This window comes from Cricetulus griseus, chromosome 6 (genome assembly GCF_003668045.3).
Source record: "Cricetulus griseus strain 17A/GY chromosome 6, alternate assembly CriGri-PICRH-1.0, whole genome shotgun sequence".
Classification (NCBI taxonomy): Eukaryota; Metazoa; Chordata; class Mammalia; order Rodentia; family Cricetidae; genus Cricetulus; species Cricetulus griseus.
Genome location: NC_048599.1, coordinates 125,332,507 through 125,352,750, shown reverse-complemented (window position 1 = coordinate 125,352,750; position 20,244 = coordinate 125,332,507). Strand labels below are relative to the sequence as shown.

Genomic DNA, 20,244 nt, shown 5'->3' with positions numbered 1-20,244 from the left:
CAAAGGACAAAAGACAATAACAGAACAAATATTGAGAAAAAAAAAAACAATCTTGTCACTGTGAGGAAAGATAGGTTTACAGTAAAAAGCATGATCAATACTACATCCTAAATTTGCAAGATTTCTACCTATCTTTTGTGATTTACAAGGAATAGAAAACACAGAATGTTGCAATATAATGAAGTGAACAACATTTTCAGTGTCATCTGATGTAAGAAACTTCAAATGTCTAATAAAGCATGAGAAACTTAATTGTTTACCATGGTTTTTCCTGATCCTCTTGGTCCAACAATAAGTACAGAATTACTTTCTCCATTGATAGCAGTTCTTTTGAGTAGCTCAATTAAATGCCTAAAATGACATGAAATGGTGAAAAATTTAAAAATAAAGGTATAATAATTTACTAGCCTTTAAAAAGCTAAATTTGAAGGTATACTTTCTCTCCTTTGGGCTCTCTAGACTGTGAGGATCTAAATTTTCCTGTACAGAACACAGAGAAAAGAGCACAGTCCAGTTGAGACTTTCTAGAGACCTGAAGAGGAAACCCAGGAAGGTTGGAATTTATCAGGTTTGATAGTTGTAGAAGATAAGGGACAATCATGATAATTTTTAGGTCCCCTGGGCTTTGAGGTAACTTTGGTAGCATTCTAGTGATCAGTAACTGAACTGGTTGCCAGGTATTAAGGACAAGAGTGGCAGAACGGTCAGATAATAGAAAAGAAGTACTAAGGGACCATTTCACTATATAAGCACTTGTATGTGTTCATGTTCTTAATATTCAGCATTTCTATATATAAAACATAACTTCAACATCATCATTTAAGATAAAAATCTGTGTATGACTAGGATTTCCAAAACTTGTAAAGTAAATGTAAATATATTTATAATAGAGGACAGTTAGACTTACTTGTATTGTACTTGCACTCCAAATAAATTACTATGTGGACTCTGATGACAAAATCTTTCACGTAAAATTCTTTGTACCTGATAGATATAAGATGCACAAAATCAAAATATTACACATGCACAGCCGGGCGTTGGTGGCGCACTCCTTTAATCCCAGCACTCGGGAGGCAGAGGCAGGCGGATCTTTGTGAGTTTGAGGCCAGCCTGGTCTGCAGAGCGAGCCAGGATAGGCTCCAAAGCTACACAGAGAAACCCTGTCTCAAAAACACCAAAAAAAAAAAAAAAAAAAAAAAAAAAAAAAAAAAAAAAAAAAAAAAAAAAAAACACCAAAAAAAAACAAAACAAAAAAAAAAAACAAAACAGCAATAAAAATGAAAGTTTATTTGTAGCAGCCAGGAATTCAATAAATACTGCTCTGGCATCATTTTTGTAAGTTATAAAACTAGATTCTTCATGTATCTAGTCTCAGGTAAATAATGAGAATTTGGTTGTGAACATGTCCGTGAATGGGAGAACTACTGCAATGTATAACCAACTTGAAGGTTATTCCAATGTACATGAATAAGTCTTTTCCTTGTGTACAATGTCATCCAAAGAACAAACACTACAAGAAATCTAACAATGCAATCCAATCCAATAATTAATGCCAGTGCAACAACACAGTCAAGTCTATCTAGAGATTAACACATCTAAAACAGCTTACCTTAGTCACTATGGATCTGTACCTGTCTTAAAGTCAGGATTCTGTATAAAACTAAATACCCACTAGATTTCAAGCACAGAAATATTACAAGGATATGATTAACAAAAGATTCTGCAAAAAGGCAGAAATGACAAGTTCAAATTAAAAACTACAAAACAGTATTAGATCAACCTAAAAGTCAGTTTATGTGAAAGAAATGGATGTAGTTTCATGACAAACCTACTGTTTAGCATATATGCCCAGACCCTGGTTTCAACCACCATTACTGCAAAAACAAATAAATACTTAAATAAGTGAAAAAGAAATAGAAAAGTAAGACATCACTGGAGCAAACTAAAAAAAAAAAAAAAAAATTGTTAAAAGTAGCTATGTTTTCAAATTGGTCTTAGAATTACTGTCTTAGACTTAGTTGGGGAGAAAAAAAATGTCAAAATAATCAAGTAGTCTTAAAATTACTCCTTTCCTGGATCAGGTGCTAATACAACAGTCATTCTGGGACAATCCTCAGGTAGCTAGCTAAGAAGACTGCAGGATTATTTGTTTCTCTCAGACTAAGCTGTCAGATATGAAGTACAAAGATAAAACATGAATTTTTTTTATGTCTAGTAGGAAAAAATGATTCACGTTTATTATTTTAGATGAAGTACAAACAGTAATGGGATTGGTGCCAAAGTCATTTAAGTGACCATTAAAAAGGCTTGAGTCAGGGGAAGAATAGAAGAAAGGAGGTACCATAATAGAGGGAGACACTTTAGTTTTACAGAGAAATCAAACATTAGGGAAAGGTCTGGAGATCTACAAAGATAACACCAACTAACAATCTAAGCAACAGAGGAGAGGCTACCTTAAATGCCTTCCCCTGATAAAGAGACTGATGATTGTCTTATATGCCATCCTATAGCCTTCATCCAGCAGCTGGTGGAAGTAGAAGCAGACACCTATCACTGAACTGAACTGGAATCCAGTAGCAGAGAAGGATGAGTGATGAGCAAAGGGAGACCAGGCTGGTGAAACCCACAGAAACAACTGACCTGAACAACGGGGAGCTCTTGGGATAGCCTGGGATACCAGCATGGGACTGTTCCAGACCTCAGGAACATGGGTTTCAATGAGGAAACCTCGGAAATCTACAGGACCTCCTGTAGTACTTCTGTACTTATCCCAAGCATAGGTGTGGACTTTGGGAGCCCAATCCACATAGAGGGATACTCCCTAAGCCCACGGGAGTGGGCCTATGCCCTATCCCAAAGGATATGAGAGAATCTGATGATCCACCTATGGAAGGCCTCATCCTCCCTGGAGAGGAGAAAGGATATGTGATAGGTAGGGTTTTGGTTGGGGGGTTGGGGGGGATGGGGGAGGTGGCAGGGGAGGCGGGGAGGGAGTGAGAACTGGGATTGACATGTAAAACAATCTTGTTTTTAATTCAAATAAAAAAGATTGAAAAAAAAAAAAAGTCAAGTCTTTTCCAGATCTTAACAACTAAACAAGGAAGTATTAACACTTTTGGATCGGGCCTATTTTGAAGTTATCTGTAATACAATACAGGAATTATACAGGTAATAGTTAATACTTATTAACTATTAATCACTAAATGGGCCACAGATATCTAAAGAATCAATGAATTATAATCTATTCCTCTATATAATTAAGATCACCATAGGGCCAGGCGTTGGTGGCACATGCCTTTAATCCCAGCACTCGGGAGGAAGAGGCAGTCGGATTTCTGTGAATTCAAGGCCAGCGTGGTCTCCAGAGCGAGTGCCAGGATAGGCTCCAAAGCTACACAAAAAAACCCTGTCTCAAAAAACAAAAACAAACAAACAAACAAAAAAGATCACCAGAAATAAACAAACCTCAACCCTTTCCTTAAATAAAAGAAAATCTCATTAAAATTTATTGGATAGGAAACTATGCATAAACACAAACTAGGGAATAGGAAAAAGGAAACGAAGCAAGACTGAAAAATTCCAAAGTAATTGGAATGTAGGTTAAACAGGTATTTAGAATCAATTCATGGAAGAACTATTCACATACAAGAACACTAATTATCTTTTAAGCAGTAATTTTTTCTTAAAAAAGAAAAACGAGGTTAAGGTTGAGTAGATGGCTCAGTTGGTAAAATGTTTGCTGTGCGAGTATGGGGACATGATTTCTCAACATCCACATAAAAAGCCAGGTTTGTAACTCTAGGCCTGGAAAACAGAGACAGGAAAATATGGAGCTTGCTGATCTGTCAATCTAGCCACTTGGCAAACTCCATGTCCAACAAGAGACCTCATTTAATGACAGAGAATGACAGAGGAAGATACTTAGCATCCATTACTGTTTCACATACACATACATAAAACACAAACATATAAGAAAAGAGGGTCTTTATAAGTCTGTCAAAATCTGTCAATGATTTTTAAAAGTAAATGTGACTGCAGTCAACTCACATACACACTAGGGCAAAATTATCATGGATTATAAACTTCTTGGGGGAAGCACATATACTTACACACTTAGTATTTGAAATACACTGTGCTTTTAAGATAGTATATAGCATTTAGTATAAGAATACTCAACAAACTAAGAATATAAAAGGGCTCTCTCAGATTGGTAAGGGAATCACCAAGGTAGGGTGGAGGATTGAATGTCTTTTTCCCTTTGCTATCAGAAGCATGTGGCTAAGGATAGTACTTGTCTTGCATGCTCAAAGCTCTGGTGATATGCCCAGCACTGACTTTCCACCACCAAGGCCAGCACATTCAAACTAAAAAGGAGAAAATAAAAATTCAACATGTAATGTTGAATTAAAAAAAATCCAAAAAACAGTAACATTTAATGAGTTCTGCAATGTTAGTATTAACTTTATTTCTATGAACTAAACTTAAACAAAGATGAAATTAAGAAGCATCTAAAAAAGTAAAAACAGTTTAGAATATATTTAATAGCAGTGAATACCTTGTATGAGAATATTTAAATTTAAACCAGAGTATTTTTGAAAGACATAGTAAAAGTTAGGATACAGCTATCTAAATTCAATGGGTGAAGTTATACAGCACTTCCAGATACAAATATAAAACAAACTTTATGGGTCAAAAGCCTTCAAGAACTTCAATAATAAAAACATGATGTGTCATTTCACAAATAATTATCCAATTTCTACCTATGGTTTTCAGGAAAAAGTGATAAGGAAAAAAATCAGGTGAAAAAGGTTATTTCTTTCTGATCATCTTTATCAAGGATTTTAGATTGAGGAACAAACATACTAACCTGTGAAAGACATTCTGGATGTACTGCACTGTTACCCTTGGTTTTACGATTGCTCATTTCGACCAACTCAAATCCTAAATAAATAAAAAAAGATGAATAAACACTATCTTCTTTAAAAGATCATTCAAAAATTACATTTACAGAATCAGATACAAATTCTTTTTTTTTTTTAAAGATTTTATTTATTTATTATGTATACAACGTTCTGCTTCCATGTACATCTGCACAACAGAAGAGGGCACCAGATCTCATAATGGATGGTTGTGAGCCACCATGTGGTTGGGAATTGAACTCAGGACCTCTGGAAGAGCAGCCAGTGCTCTTAACTTCTGACCCATCTCTCCAGCCCCAGATACAAATTCTTAAATGTAAAACATGCTTAAAAATTTCAAAGGGAGGAGTGGATGGCGAGGATGGTGTTGACCTGGGGGGGGGGAGGGATAGGCAAGAAGGATGGGAGACCTTTGGTTGGAACGTAAATGAAATAAAAAATAAATTTAATAAAAAATTCTAACAAAAAAACCTACAACCGTTTCTATGTGTTAATGTACAGGCTTATTTGGCACTCTCACAATTCACACAGTTCTCTAGATTATTTCTCCGTTCCTCCTGAAGATATAATTCAAGTATTTTTCTTTCATAAAGATTGTTTCTCCTACCCAACCATCAAATAGAATCATTCTTTAAAGAACATGATCCATTTCTTGTTCTACTCAAGAATACTACACAATCTACGCACTAAGTTTTAATGCCTTACTTTCTTAGTCCAAGAAAAAACAACACATGGCTGAATTAAATGATAAAGAGAATTCAGAATTTGAAAACTGAATTCAGTAAAGAAAAATATATAATGAAGACAGCACAAGATTAAATTAAAATGGAACTGAAAACATTCATAGCCCAAGTAGAAAACTCAGAGAAAGAGTAGATTGGACCACAAAATATCAGAACTTCAAGTAGAAGACTTGGACCATGCAAGCAAAGAAAACAACCGGGTCAGGAACAACATGAAAGGACCAAATCTTTTTTTTTTTTTCGGTTTTTTGAGAGGGTTTCTCTGTGTAGCTTTGGAGCCTATCCTGCCACTCGCTCTAGAGACCAGGCTGGCCTTGAACTCACAGAGATCTGCCAGCCTCTGCCTCTGCCTCCCGAATTCTGGGATTAAAGGAGTGTGCCACCAACGCCCAGCCCAACTTTTAAAATAATTAGGCTTATTGCTGGTCATCACTGAAGGAAGTCAGGACAGGAACTCACAGGAGCTGGAAGCAGAGGTCATGAAGTTACATACTGGCTTCCTTCCTTCCAATGGCTTGCTTAGCCCACTCTCTTATAGAATCCAGGGCCAGCAACCCAGGGATTGCACCACCAACCAACATGGGCTGGGCCCTCACCCATTGATCACTAAATGAGAAAATGCTTTACAGCTGGATCTCAAGACCACGTGGACTAGAAAAGAAGTCCTTATTGCATATTGTAAGGTACCTATGAAGGAAACATATCACAATGATAGCTGATTTCTCAATGGAAACTTTGAAAACCAGAAGAGCTTTGGGCTAGTTGTTAAAAGACTACATACAGACGACAACCTACTCTACTGTACCCAGCTAACCTACCTGTAATAGTTAAAGTAGAAAGAAAAAGTTAAGTGAATGAAACAAGTTAAAATAATTCATGTCCTATGTCCAATTAGACAGCTGTAGGTTATTGCCAAGATATAACTTTCACTGAACACTTAGGCATAGTGTATTGGTCTTAGCACCTGTGCTAGTATTACAGGTATCCTGCTCAGAAAATATTTCCTGTGCCAACGAGTTCAAGCCTATTCTCACTTTCTCTAATAGACTCAGGGTTGTCTGGTCTTATGCTGGGGTCCTTGATTCATTGGAGTTGAGTTTTGTGCATGCTGACAAATATGGATCTATTTGCATTCTTCTACATTCAGCCATCAAGTTTGCCCAGCACCATTTGTAGAAGATGCTGTCTTTTCTCCAACATTGTATTTTTAGCTTCTTTGCCAAACAAACAAAAAACAGTGTCCATAGTTGTATGTACTTATGTCTGGGTTTTAAATTCTACTCCACTGATCAATGTGTCTGTTTTCATGCCAATACCACACTGTATTACCTGAAATCTGGGATGGTGATACTGCTAACTTTTTTTTTTTTTTAATTATTCAGGATTGCTTTGGCTATCTTGTTTTGGGTGCATATGTTTCCATGAGGCTGAAACTGGTTTTTCAATTTCTATGAAGAATTGTGTTGGAATTTTGATGAAGATTGTACTAAATCTGTAGATTGCTTTTGGAAGAATAGCAATTTTCCCAATTATAATTTCATCAATCCATGAGCATGAGGAGACTTTCTATCTTCTGGTGTTTTCTTCAATTTCTTTCTTCAGTGTCTTAAAGTTTTAATTATACAAGTCTTTCACTGGCTTGGTTAGTTTCTTACCTGGACTGATAGTTAATTCACCCAAGAGCCAAAAACAACCTGACAAAAAACCCCAATAGCAGACATAAAAAGCCCTCTTTTGAATTGTTGGCCAGGGCTGTTAAACAGAGTGTTGTCCATGGCTACACCCCTGAGGTGGAAGCTAAGTCCCTATTGCTGAAGACACCATGCATTTCAGAAACAGAGCCCAGAGACCCCTGAGCTTGAACTGATTTGAATGCCCTCTTCCCCGAGGACTAGTATTCATAGTACCAGAAGGTACCACACAAGCTTCCAAAAGAGAGAACCAACCAACAGTAATACCATCCTATGACAGCTATGTACCATGTCACTAACCACAATGGTGGCACACATTAATTTGGTAGTAACCATATGTTCTCTAACTGAACTAAGACTCATTCAACAAAATGGATACCAGGCCTGGTACTAGAAACCTAATAATTATTCAGAACTAGTGAAATCATGGTTATTTGAGGAGAATCTACAACCACTAATTTACTAAACCAACATAATTCCTAACAACAATCTATAAACACTGTATTTATACACAAAGATATGTGTAGTCTTCATACCTCGTTAAAAAAACTTTTTGAAAAAAGTGGGAATCACTACAGAAAATCACAACTAATCAAATGCAAAGGCAGGGAGCCTAGTTCCAATGGATAAATACACAAGATATTTCAGATATTCCATAACAATATATAAACACTTGTTTTTATACCCAAAACTAATTGTAGTCTTCACATCTCACTAAGAAAACTTCTTGAAAAAGATGGAAGTCACTACAGAAAACCACAACCAACCAAATGCAAAGACATGGAGCCTAATTTCAATGGATACATACACAAAATATTTCAGACACCTAAGACTCATCGAACATTGTGTAAGAGGAGGGGGCAGAAAGATTTTAAGAGCCAAAAATCTCACCAGCATAAGTGCCCAAACTAAGCTAAAAGGATGACATCAATAGGCATTCAAAACTGGACTGGGAAAGGACCATAAGACCTCAGCATTACACAAAGAACTATAGGCAACTTAGGAAAGTTGTGAGTGGGAGAGGTGGTTGTGGTAGTTTGAGTAAGAATGGCCCCCATAGGCTCATATAGGGGTAGCCTTGGAGTAGATGTTGCCTTTTTGAAAGAATGTGTCACTGGAGGGTGGCCTTGAGGTTTCAAAAGCTCTTGCAAGGCCCAGCCACCCCGCCCCTCTCTCTTACCCTCTTGGCCTGAGGATCAATATGTAGTAGCTCTTAGCTACTGCTCCAGAGCCATGCACGCTCTGCCATGATAATGGACTAAACTCGGAAACTGTAAGCAAGCTCCCAATTAAGTTGTTCATGCTCTTTCATCACAGTAATAGTAACCCTAACTAAGATAGTGGTTTTCCCCAGGGTAGGAAGACATCAATTGATCATCTGGTGCCAAATGGTCAACTGTGAAAACACACACACACACACACACACACACACACACACACACACACACACACACACACACACACACACACGCATGCAATAGACCATATTTAGGACTATATATGTACATGATAACAATTTGTGGAGAAAAAAAACAGGCTATGAATTTGAAGGAGAATAAAGGGGTATGTATATGGGAGGGTTTGGAGGGAGGAAGGGAAAAATGTTCATAAAATTATAATCTTTATAATAAAAGAGAATAAAGAAAATGCTAAGCAAATTGAAAACCACTCTTAGATCCACAAACATACTGAGGTAACAAGGTAAACAGTTTTTTCCCACATTTGAGAAGCACTAACAGATACTGAGGATCTAAATTTAATGGAGCAGGAGCAGAAACTGGATTAGAGATCATTTTAGGTTACTACTGAATGCTCTCACTGTAAAGTGGTGGTTAGCGAACACTAGGTAGGCAGAAGCATGTGGTTATCTGAGCTTGAGGATGGCCTGGGCTACATAGGGAGTTCCAGGATAGTCAAGGCTACACAGAGAAATATGGTCTGGATAATCTGAACAAAAAAATCCTTCAAAAAAACATAGCCTTAGGGAAGTCTATACACTTATCTGCAGGAATTCTACAATTTATCACAGAGAAACACTACCTTTCTGTCGCAGGCATATTCTCTGGGAGTAAGACATTCCCAGAATATGCTACAGTTTTTTTTTTTTTTTTTAGGCAGGGTTTCTCTGTGGCTTTGGAGCCTGTTCTATAACTAGCTCTTGTAGACCAGGCTGGTCTCGAACTCACAGAGATCGGCCTGCCTCTGCCTCTTGAGTGCTGGGATTAAAGGAGTGCACCACCATCACCCAGCTGAATATGCTGCAGTTCTTAACAAGACTTGTTTTCAGAAAAACTATTTTGACTAGGAGTTTTATCAGAGGGCCTAATGGTTCCCAGAAGATAAATAACCAACTTCAGAGGCCTCTACTATGTAGCCCAATGACACACACAAAACTTGATATCTAATCATAGAACTATAGAATGTTTCCCTACCTCTACACATTTAAATGGGTTCCTATACCTGACACAGATCTTTATTTAAGAAATGCTAAGCAAAACCTTAAGAAAATATAGGAACAACAGCAAAGCTACAAGAGGAACTTTTAGCTTTGGACCTGTTTCTTCAGCAAGCAGTAAATACAGCCTAACTCTAAACTACATAAATACAAATATAGTTAAATATAAAATCTACTAAAGAGTTATTTACCATTCATTAGTCCTCAAATCCATACCAATTCTTATAAAGCACCAATGCAATCCACACTAATGTTAAAGGGAACACCATCTTATAAACAGATGCACAAAAAAAAAAAAATGTAGCAAACTAGGATGAGATTTTTTTCCCAACATGGTAAATAATATTTATAAAAAGACCTATAACTAGCAGACTCATTTTTAATGTAAAATATCAAAGTCCCCACTACTTTTATTCAAATGGTTTTAGAATCCTTATTAAAACAATACTATTCACATTTGCATGTATGCGCAGTTGCATATGTCCTCATGCACACACATACACCCTAGTTATCCATCAAGATATGTACAAGATCTGTATGAGGAAAATCACAAAATCCAATTTAAGAAATTAACTCAGTTTCCCCCACCCAGTTTAAGTTGGACTTTTTATTAAAAGGTTCTGCTCTACAAATTGCAAGGTTAGGGAATATGTAAGCAAAAAGACTCCTAGTGGGAGAAAATACCTGATCCATACCTAACGATTCAAAATACACAAAAAGCTCTTAATATGTCATTATGAAAACAACCTATTTTAAAAATGCAAATGATTTAAACTAACACCACATTAAATATCGTAGCAAAAAAGCATGATATGTTCATTATCTTATCTTTAGAGAAACTCACAGGGCAAGTTTTCTAACACTCTACACTTACAAGAAAAGTTAAAATTTAAAACAACAATTTCACCAATTGCTGGGAAGGCTTCGAGTTAATAACTCTGCTTATATTACTTAGTAATATAAGTAATATAAGCCTGTTCCATGGCTTATATATATATGGCTGGACCATACCATCAGTGCATTATTAATTTTCTGCTTTGCTTCTGACTGAGGATGTAATCTGACTTTTCAAGTCACTGCTGCTATGACCTTCTTGTCATGATAGACTAGAACCTGAAGCTGAGGTGAGCTGCTTTTGTTAAATATTTATAACAGCAATAAGACACTTATTGTATACTCATTCTGTTTGAGATCGATGCCCAGGCTCATTTGGAACGCCTGAATTCAAGTTATTTCCTACCTGAATACCTGAATAGCTGTGATGAAAGCTACATGCTACCATACCCACATAGAATTTTTACTAGTAACCATGGAAACTAAGAAGCAAGATGTTTTTCAATAGAAGGAATAAACTGGTACAGCCCTACAATGATTTTTACTGTGCTAAAAATAAGCTATGAAACCACAAAAAAAAAGAGACAGGGATAAACTTTAGACAGCTACTCCTATAAGAAAGAAACCAAGTGGGAAATGCTACAGACTGTTCAACTCTGTAGATGATGAAAGGCAAAATTATAGAAACACTGACAGCAGTCACAAGAGATTCCCCCTACCCCTTCCCATGACAGCATACTAGTAATACTATATATGACAACTCTCACAATGTGTAATACAAAGACAATTCCACTGTCAACTTCGGACTTCTACTGATGTTTCAACATTGGCTCATTAACTGTAACTAATACAACATACAAGGGCAAGAAAGTATGCCAACAGTAGAGAGGGTTGGACAGGGTTTACAAGAAGGGATGCAGGAACTTAATCCTGCTTAAAACTGTACGTTTAACTTACCTTACACATTAGCTTAATTCTAAAATTAAACAAATATGCCTCTACCATACAAGAAGACAAGATATTAAAACTAGAAAATATTTTTAAGCAGTTTGTTTCCTTTCTAAGGTAAGAATTTCAAAAAACCCCACTACTTCTTGTGGCATCCCAAACTGTAATTCTGTATTTTAGAATCTGAGTCAAGAGAATCATGGTAAACTCAAGAACAGTCTAGGCTACATGGGGAGTTCTATGACAGCCTGGGGCTACATAGGAAAATTGTCTCAAAACCAACAAAGAGGCAAAACAGACAAAAGATGATGTACTTCTACATGGTTTATATTTAAAACCGACTCACAACTCTTTGCTATGGGAGGCTACTTTTTTTGCTCTTGTCTTGGCACTTTGCTTAGTCCAGGAAGGTTAAGATAGAGGGTAAGGTGGGTGTGTGTCACAGTCTGTATTTCTTGTCTTAGAACATTTTTCAGTTATTTTGGCTAATTCTTAGGGTATTAAATGATATAGCTTTAAATAACATTGTTTTTAAATTTTATAAATTACTATTAAGGTTGATGTAGATTTAGCTTTTTAATTCAAATATCCCAACCATTTACATGTCTTTACTATATGTGATATGAGGTATTAGTATATGGTAATGGAAATATGGCTTATAATTTAATGTATCAATGAAGTTAAATCTTGGCAGCATGAGAAAAAGGTTGATATACAATATACAATCTGTTTACTTTAGCTAAAAAAAAGCCAAACTAATTTTATATTTTTACTGACATAGGTGGTTAAGAATGCTAAAAGGGAAACTGAAAATCAGTGAACATACTCTCACTGATGTCTTATTTTTAGATGGCTGTTCGTGGTTCTATAAATTCTCAGTATCACTTGTCCAGTCCTATGAAACCGCTCCTTGTCAATGTATCCTTCCCACACATTCAGAAGAATCAAGAACTTCTACCACTTAATATAACAACAAAAAGGGTACATGAGATTTAAAGTTATGGTAAAGGCAAACTAGATAGATCATCTTACAGAGGCAAAACATGCACACAGTTGACAATAAAAGAAATATATGTAATTATATGCACAAATCTAAAAAGAGGCAAAAAGAAATAAGCCCCACATCCAGTCACTACTATGCTCATGACATATACAAAACACGTGGCCAATAAAAAGGCTGACCCACTTGAGGCTTTGCTGGATTATGGTAAAACATAGGAGCTCAATGGCAACCAAAGATGGGTTACTCAGACAATCACACAGCTTAAGCTGAGAAATTAAGGACAACCTAATCAGGATAAGGGAAAATGGCAAGATTTGAACATAATTTTAGGTCCTGCTAAATGTTATGTATACACTGGGAAATTCCAAGATCTGGATATGAATAAAGTCATTTACAACTGACAACCCTAGGAATCTTTCCTAGAAAAGTGTGATGTCTCAAAAATACTATTATCCTGTACCTTACATATTCCTGTAGTAGTACCTTTTCACTGGGATCACCAGCCTGCATATAATGACCCACATATTAATTATCTATGTTCTGCGACATTGCTTGGTTGGTTATCTCTGCTCTGTGTCATATGTCAGACTTCTTCAGTCTCACTTGCATCCCAGTGCCTAGACTGATCTCCTCTTCCTCCCCAGAAATCCTGCCTATCCTCTCCAGCCTAGCTATTGGCCATCCAGCTCTTTATTAAACCAGAGTCACCTTGGCAAAGAAACATCTTTACAGTATACAAAAAGATTATCCCACAACATATTCCTGTAATTTCCAAAAGGCAATAGCTGGAACAGATACCCAAGAAATAACAAAATACTTCAAGTCTATAGAAACACATTAAAAAAAAAAAAACTAGAACCTGGACTTCCTGTCAAAGACAAGTTGACTATAAATACATGAAAATAAAATGTCAAGGCTTCAATCTTCAGGAAGTAATTAGTAACAGTTTATTCTATGTTTTTACAAAGACAATGGCATATTGATACCAGAATCCACAAGGACTCTAAAGCATGACAAAGAATTCTCCCTCCCCTCATCACAGTAAAAAAAGCATAAAACAGGATTTATACATTCTACCTAGGCCATATTAGTTTTCTTGCTATGTACTTATTTTTTTCTATTATAAGATTAAGACTTGGTTTACCAATAAAAAAAAAAAAGTTTAGGGCACTGGGATTTTGTTTTGAGCCCATCTGACATAATTACCTCCCTCACACAAGAAAAGGTAAGCCCAGGATAATGGATACATAAATAGGGTCCGCAGTATGGACTTGCAGCAAGTAAAATTTGTAAAAGTAACTTTAGCTGACGGTGAATCCTACTGAAAACTAAAATTAATAATACTAACAATAAATTCGGGGATCTTCAGATTCTCTAAAAAATCTTACTAAGCTATTTGGATCATTAAAGTATGTTTCCAAAAAGCAACAAAAGACTAACGATTTTAATTGTAAAAACTGTGAAGGTGGAAAAGAAATCGTTATTTCACTAAAAACAAAACTAAATTCAAAAACACCCAGATAAAAAGCTTTCTCTTCTACTCTACAAGACAAGAAAAATTTTGAGGTGTCCTTTTTTTTAAGGACAAAACTCACTATGAAGGACCACACAATCCCACGCACCGTCAGAATGCAGTCTTTGGTGTGGTGAAGGCATTCAGGGAGCCTTCACTCCAACCTTCCCTGCCCGTTCCTTGCCTACAGCTTCTCCAGAATCGCAAGGAAAACAGAGAAGGACGGAATGCAGGATGCATGCACCGCAAGGCTATCTTGGAAAGTGGTAAAAATTCACACATCCGGTTTGGTTTTTGCAGCTGGGTCACAGGCTCTGGAGCAGGAGTGAAGTGGCTGGACACCTGCAGAGAACCGGATTTTCTCTTCACACCGGCCCAGGAGCCTTCTGCAACTAGTCTCTGCAGAACTTCCTGCCCTGAGGCAGCCCTCCTGTTCTAGGCCCGCCCGGCCTACACAAGCCTACCTCTTCCCCGGTCTCCTCAGGCTGAATTCTTCGCTCTTTCCACCCGTCAGCGGCCACTGCCGCCCTGACCCTGCCTCGGGGACCAGCCTTACCTCTCGCAGTACAGCCTGGCTACACCGGGGCAAAGCCGGCCCACGACGACTATGAGGACACAAGATGCTCACCGCTCCTTGTGCTCTGCTTCACCTGCTGCAGCCGAGAGCGCACACACACTCCCAGCATGCGCAGCGCTCCCACCGCCTCTCCGGCCCCGCCCCGCCCCACCACGTGACCTCCCTTCCCCTCGGTCCACGCCTACTTCCGTCCCTCCACTTTCCCTAAGGAGGGAGGAGGCAGCTGGGGGTGTTAAAGAGTAGCAACTTCCTCCCTCTTCCCGCCCCCGCCCCTCTACCCCCTGCTACAATGTCTTCCGGGTCGACAGCGCCTTGGAGCCTTCTGGGAAAACATCTCATTTCCTCCCCTCCCCCTCCTCCTGCCTTCAACCAACCAGCCTCCCGTCAGAAAGGGACATGCGCAGTGAGTGCCTCCCGTCTCTTCTACCCGAGCCCCCCCTCCCCCCCAAGCAGAGAGACCCCAGCAGCAGCAGCAGCTGATGATGAAGAGAGAGGCAGTGGCAGAGGGGGGGCACCTTTTATTTCTATTTTTAAAGGGACAGGACACTAATTTTACCCCACTTCAACCTTGAATTGAGGGGGGTGGGGGGAAGGCGGCTGAGTTCCTCCCCCACCCTCCAGCTCCGAGCCCTGAGTGGGGGAATTGAGCCTGAGAGAGAGGAGTTTCTTCTTCTTAGAAAACCCCCATCCACGACTCCTACCCTTCTCAGCCCTCTACTCGCCTGCTTCCAGAGCCCCTTCCACCTCCTTCTCTGTGGCCGTGAGAGAAGGAGAGAAAGAGACCAAAAGCCTCTTAGCAACACAGACCCTTTGCTGCTGCTGCTGCTGCTGCTGCTGCTACTGCTGCTGCTGCTACTACTGCTGCTGCTGCTGCTGCTGTTGCTGCTGCTGCTTGGCCCTGGCTGGAGACATCTCCCTACACCGGGAGCAGCCACTTCCCCAGCTCTCCTCCTCCTCCTCTGCCTCCTCCTCCTCCACTCCCCCCCTTTATTACCCTTTGTGTCATCCTCCACAGCTCCAGGGAAGGCACTCAAAAGTGGGGGGCAGGAAAGGTAAGTGTGTCTGTGGGGGCTCCATTGCCTTCCTCTGGCTCTGACTTTCACTCCGGGCAGCAGTAGCATCAAACCTCAGACGCAGTGGAGCTCTAGGGTGAGGAGGGGGTGGTGCTGGGGGGTGAGTGAAGGAGGGGCTGGAGTGAGGAGGGGTGTGTGAGGTGGGGTGTCCACCCTGTCAGGGAAGGAAGGACACTTTTATTTTCGTTTGCTGTTGTCAAAAGTGGTTTCTCCAGCTATCATCTGATTGTGCTTTGCTTCAGTGGGGGAGACTACAAAAACAACCCCCTCCTTCCTCCAATGAGGCGCCAGGGAAAGAGACAGAAAGAGGCATACTTTCTAGATGTCAGTTTAAAAATTACGTTTAGAGAGCTTTTTTCTCTTTTCCCAGGAAAAGCTGCCTGCATTTGTTTCAGAGTGGGAAAATGTCGGGATCTGAATTGTGTTGGAACTGCTTTTCCAGTTGTAGACCTGAGTGTTTCTGTCTTTTGCTTCTGTCTGTGGCTTGGATATTGACTTTAGTGTTGGAAGACTTGACTGGTTTTTATGTTAGGTGTTTAGTTTCTCCATCTTTTATTTTGTCTGAATTGCATAGCAAATTTCAGATTTTAGTTCATAAGGCCTTTGGTTGGGTTTTACAGTTGCATTTTTTTTTTGTAAAATATTTGTTTCATGTTTGACTATATAAAGTTCAAAGCTTAAAATCCTTAAAGTTTAAATGCCAGTGGTATTAGCTTTCCCTACATATGTTTCTGGTATTTTTATTCCATAACATGAAAATATTAGGTATTTCATAGCTGTTTTTTCCACTCTAATCTCTGTAGCTTGTCTGAACAAGTAATCCCCATTGAAAACTTTATGTTGTTCTTGCTGCATAGAAGGCCAAACCTCCCCATCAATATTTTTCTGGATTGGTACCACTTTCAGTTTTAACTGAATTATTTATTTACTGTTGTAAATTGAGATGAGTTTTTCATCTAGAGGCAGTGAAATATTGTTCACAATATGTGAAAGGAAATAAATTTCAGAAATACCCTTCATGAGTTAAAGAAATCATGAAGTTGTAGCTAGTATGTTATAGTTGGGTACAAATCCTAAAATAAATCTAGATTAAGGCTTGTAGAATAACAGTTTTGATAACAAATAATTTCTGCATCCTTATGTGGTTTGTTCTTAGTAGCTTCATTTTATAGTGCTATATTTTATTTATATGTATTTTTTGTATTTCAAAATATAGTGCTAATTTTATTTCAGAAATACTAAAAATATATTTCTGTTGTAGGCCTCATACTTATAGCTTGCATTAGGAACTGGTTTTTGAAGATGGATACACACATTCATATTCTCTTTGTATGTCTCTCTCACTTTTTAAAAACTGCATTGGTTTCTTTGATTCCAAAATGTATGTATGTCAGTAGAAAAACAGGAATTGCATCAGCAAGAATGCTTGAAGAAATATAAATCTGTAAAGATATTTGACATATAATCTTATAGTCTTATAAAATGATAGTCCTTTGTATTTTATTTTGTTTTCTTGATGGTAAATCCAAAACATGATATACTCATATTTTAGTGACCAAAAAGCACATTGCATATGTAGAAACTTGTTCAGTAAAAATTTAATTAGCAATTGTGTGTCAAACTAGACATTTACACATGGGCGGGGGACTGTGTAGCAGTAAACAGTGTGGCCCTATTTCTTTCATTTCTGTTATAAATTTGAACACTTTTTTTTTTTTTTTTTTGCCTTTCTCTGAGATGTGATTGCTGCACTTCAGTAGAAATCTGTGCTAATTTCAAGTTTGTCTCCCATCATAAATACTACTAGTCCTGGTCCACCTAAGCATTTCTGTCATTTTAAAAACTTAGCTGTCGTAATGAATAGAAAGTAGAACTTATTAAAGGAACCAATGTCAAGTGAGTAACTTGTATAGACAATTGGAGTAGTAGTTGTCCAGTAGGCAGCTAAGTAAAAATTCACAGTCCTGAATTTAATGCCTGTGGTTAGTTTGTGTTTCCTCTTTTTTGAGACAGGATCTTGATATATAACTGAGTTTGGTCTTGATTTCATGATCATCCTGCCTCAACCTTTTGAGTGGTGGAATTACAGCCATGTGCTACCATACCCAGTTTTTGTATTTTTCTTTGAAAGCATTCCTGTTCTCTTATTTCCTACTTAATCCCTACTATGGATAGAAGACTCTATATTTTCTGTAAATGAGATAAAAACTTATAATTTGAAAACATATATATATATATATATATATATATATATATATATATATATATATATGAGAGACAGGGTTTCTCTGTAGCTTTGGAGGTTGTCCTGGAACTCACCTTGTAGACCAGGCTGGCCTCAAACTCTCAGAGATCTGACTGCCTCTGCCTCTCGAGTGCTGGGATTAAAGGTGTGCGACATCAATGCTCGGCTAAATCCTTTCATTATATTTTTAGTGTGCTTATATTCTAAGTGTTAAATACTGTTGATATTTTAGGAGGATAATTTTTCAAGTAGATAATGCCTTGGAGGTCACATTATATAACTCTTCATTTTCCATGCTGTGATATTTAGAAAGCCTGAAGAATTTACTCAGGATACCAAGATTTTTGGTTTGTTTTTGTCAGAAATGAACTTTCATGCCCAATTCCCTGTATACAGTTCAAAGTCATACAGAGACTTTTTCCAAGACAGTGTCTATGATTTGGAAATCCAATCTAGACCAGGCTGGCTTAACTCACAGAGATCTGCCTGCCTCTGCCTCCTCAGTCGTGAGATTAAAAGCAAGCAGCTACCATTCCTGTCTAGACTAATTCTTTTCTATAAGTGAAGGTGTATAGTGTCTGAGCTATGATTTGCCTATTTATAAAGCAGTAATTTGTTGTTGCCCCTTTAAAGAGTTACTAATTCACTCCTTGTGGATTATTACTTTTTCAGAATCATTTTGGCTTTCTCTAGTGACTAACCCCCCCAACCTCCAGTTAGTCAGTTTAGTAAATAAAATTCTTACTCTTGTATTGACAACCCCTATTTACAAAAACAATTAGAATTGTAAATGTTTACTGTGAGTTTGACTTAATGAACCACTTAAGGACAAAACTTTTCATCTGATTAGAACTTGATGCAGCTCATTCATAGCAAACATGGTACATAGTAGGGCCAGCTGGTTGACATAATCCATATTAGTTTTTAAAAAATAGATATATTTGATTTTTTTCACCCAAGAAGTATAAGATTAATTTCCCTTCTCCTTTCCCCCCTCCTTCCTGGTATAATTATCATTACCTTGAAAGTTTTTTTTTTTTTTCCTTGAGAATTTTTTTTTCTTGATGTTTGCTGTGGTTCTCACATTTTTTAATTAACAGCTAAATTAAATGCTGTTAAAAATGTAGTACTCATAATAAGAATTAAAAACATATTTCCTTCTGATTCTCATCAGGATAGAATTTTGACAAAAGTGGCTTATTTTGAATAAGCGATTACTTAATAGACTTGGTTAAACATGTATTTGTTCAGGATGCACTTGTTTCATTTCAGTGAATGATTGATACCATAGGATGTTGGGGGGTGATTAGGCTGCCTTACCAGCTCTATAAAGCATTCCTTGCTTAGGTGACATGTTTCCCTGACTTTGTTTTTTTGGTCCTTACCCAGACAATTATCAGCTTTCCAAATTTCTACGGATATGAAGATTTACACCTAGTCATCAGTGGGACCCCATGAAGTCAGCCAGAAAGCCTATATCCACTTACGTATCTTTGTAAAATTTGCTGGATTTTGAAAGTATGTGAAAAATAGATTGTTCTTAGAAATTAATTAAACATCTATAGAGTATCTTCTGCCAGGCACTATGTTAGGCATATGAAAACAAGGATGGGCCCTTCAATTTCATGTCAAGAGATTTCTTTATTGTGTAACACAGATGTATTTGTCGAATCTTTATTTTTTTTACAGAAATAAATTTTATATTAACAATATTAATATAGTTAGGTGGGAAAATGAGTGTTCCAGGACATTATCACTGTATTTTATTAAAATAGATGAATATAACAAAATTTCTACATAATACTCTAGGGATTTTTCAATTCATACACAATTCACTAGCTTTAGACTATGAAAGTCATTTATGTGGCTACTATTGCTGGGTTTGTATTGTAAATATAGCTCTTTGATATGAAGATTATTAAAAATGTTTATTAAATTTTTTCAAATTAAAGATGGCAGTTCTCTCCAACTTTAATGTTTTGCTCTCAAAATAATTTTTTTTCTGTTAAACCTCAGATAGCAGGCAAGCATTCATGGTTTTCACGACAGCTATACATTTTCATTTTGAGTGCTTTAATATTCTGTACCATATTTTAAGCAACTTTTACAATATAATTGAAGTCCAATAAATTAGTACCTACTTTTTATGAGTTTCAGAAATTTTAGTATATACTAGGCATATTCAAGATCGTAATGAAAAAAATCTTCCTCATTTTAGTTCTAAAACAGTTGCCATCTTTAGT

The 20,244-nt window shown here is 37.4% G+C and overlaps 1 protein-coding gene and 1 long non-coding RNA gene across 6 annotated transcripts in view; one reads left to right on the top strand and one right to left on the bottom strand.

The window, feature by feature from the left end:
- The window catches only part of Orc4 (origin recognition complex subunit 4), a 40,376-nt gene extending 25,562 nt beyond the window's left edge, over positions 1–14,814 (bottom strand). The window contains 4 exon segments of the mRNA NM_001271425.1: positions 261–351; positions 908–984; positions 4,868–4,941; positions 14,663–14,814. Coding sequence (NP_001258354.1) covers positions 261–351; positions 908–984; positions 4,868–4,924 — 225 coding nt within the window. The 5' untranslated portion in view covers positions 4,925–4,941; positions 14,663–14,814.
- Positions 14,815–15,600: 786 nt separating this feature from the next.
- LOC103164178 overlaps positions 15,601–20,244 on the top strand; it is a 146,113-nt gene continuing 141,469 nt past the window's right edge. For 2 of the 5 annotated variants that reach the window (XR_004770641.1, XR_003486339.2), the window contains exons 1-2: positions 15,601–15,735; positions 19,391–19,519. This is a non-coding gene — a long non-coding RNA (uncharacterized LOC103164178). The remainder of the gene's footprint in view (positions 15,736–19,390; positions 19,520–20,244) is intronic. The other 3 variants (XR_003486338.1, XR_003486343.1, XR_003486344.2) reach the window with 2 other exon arrangements.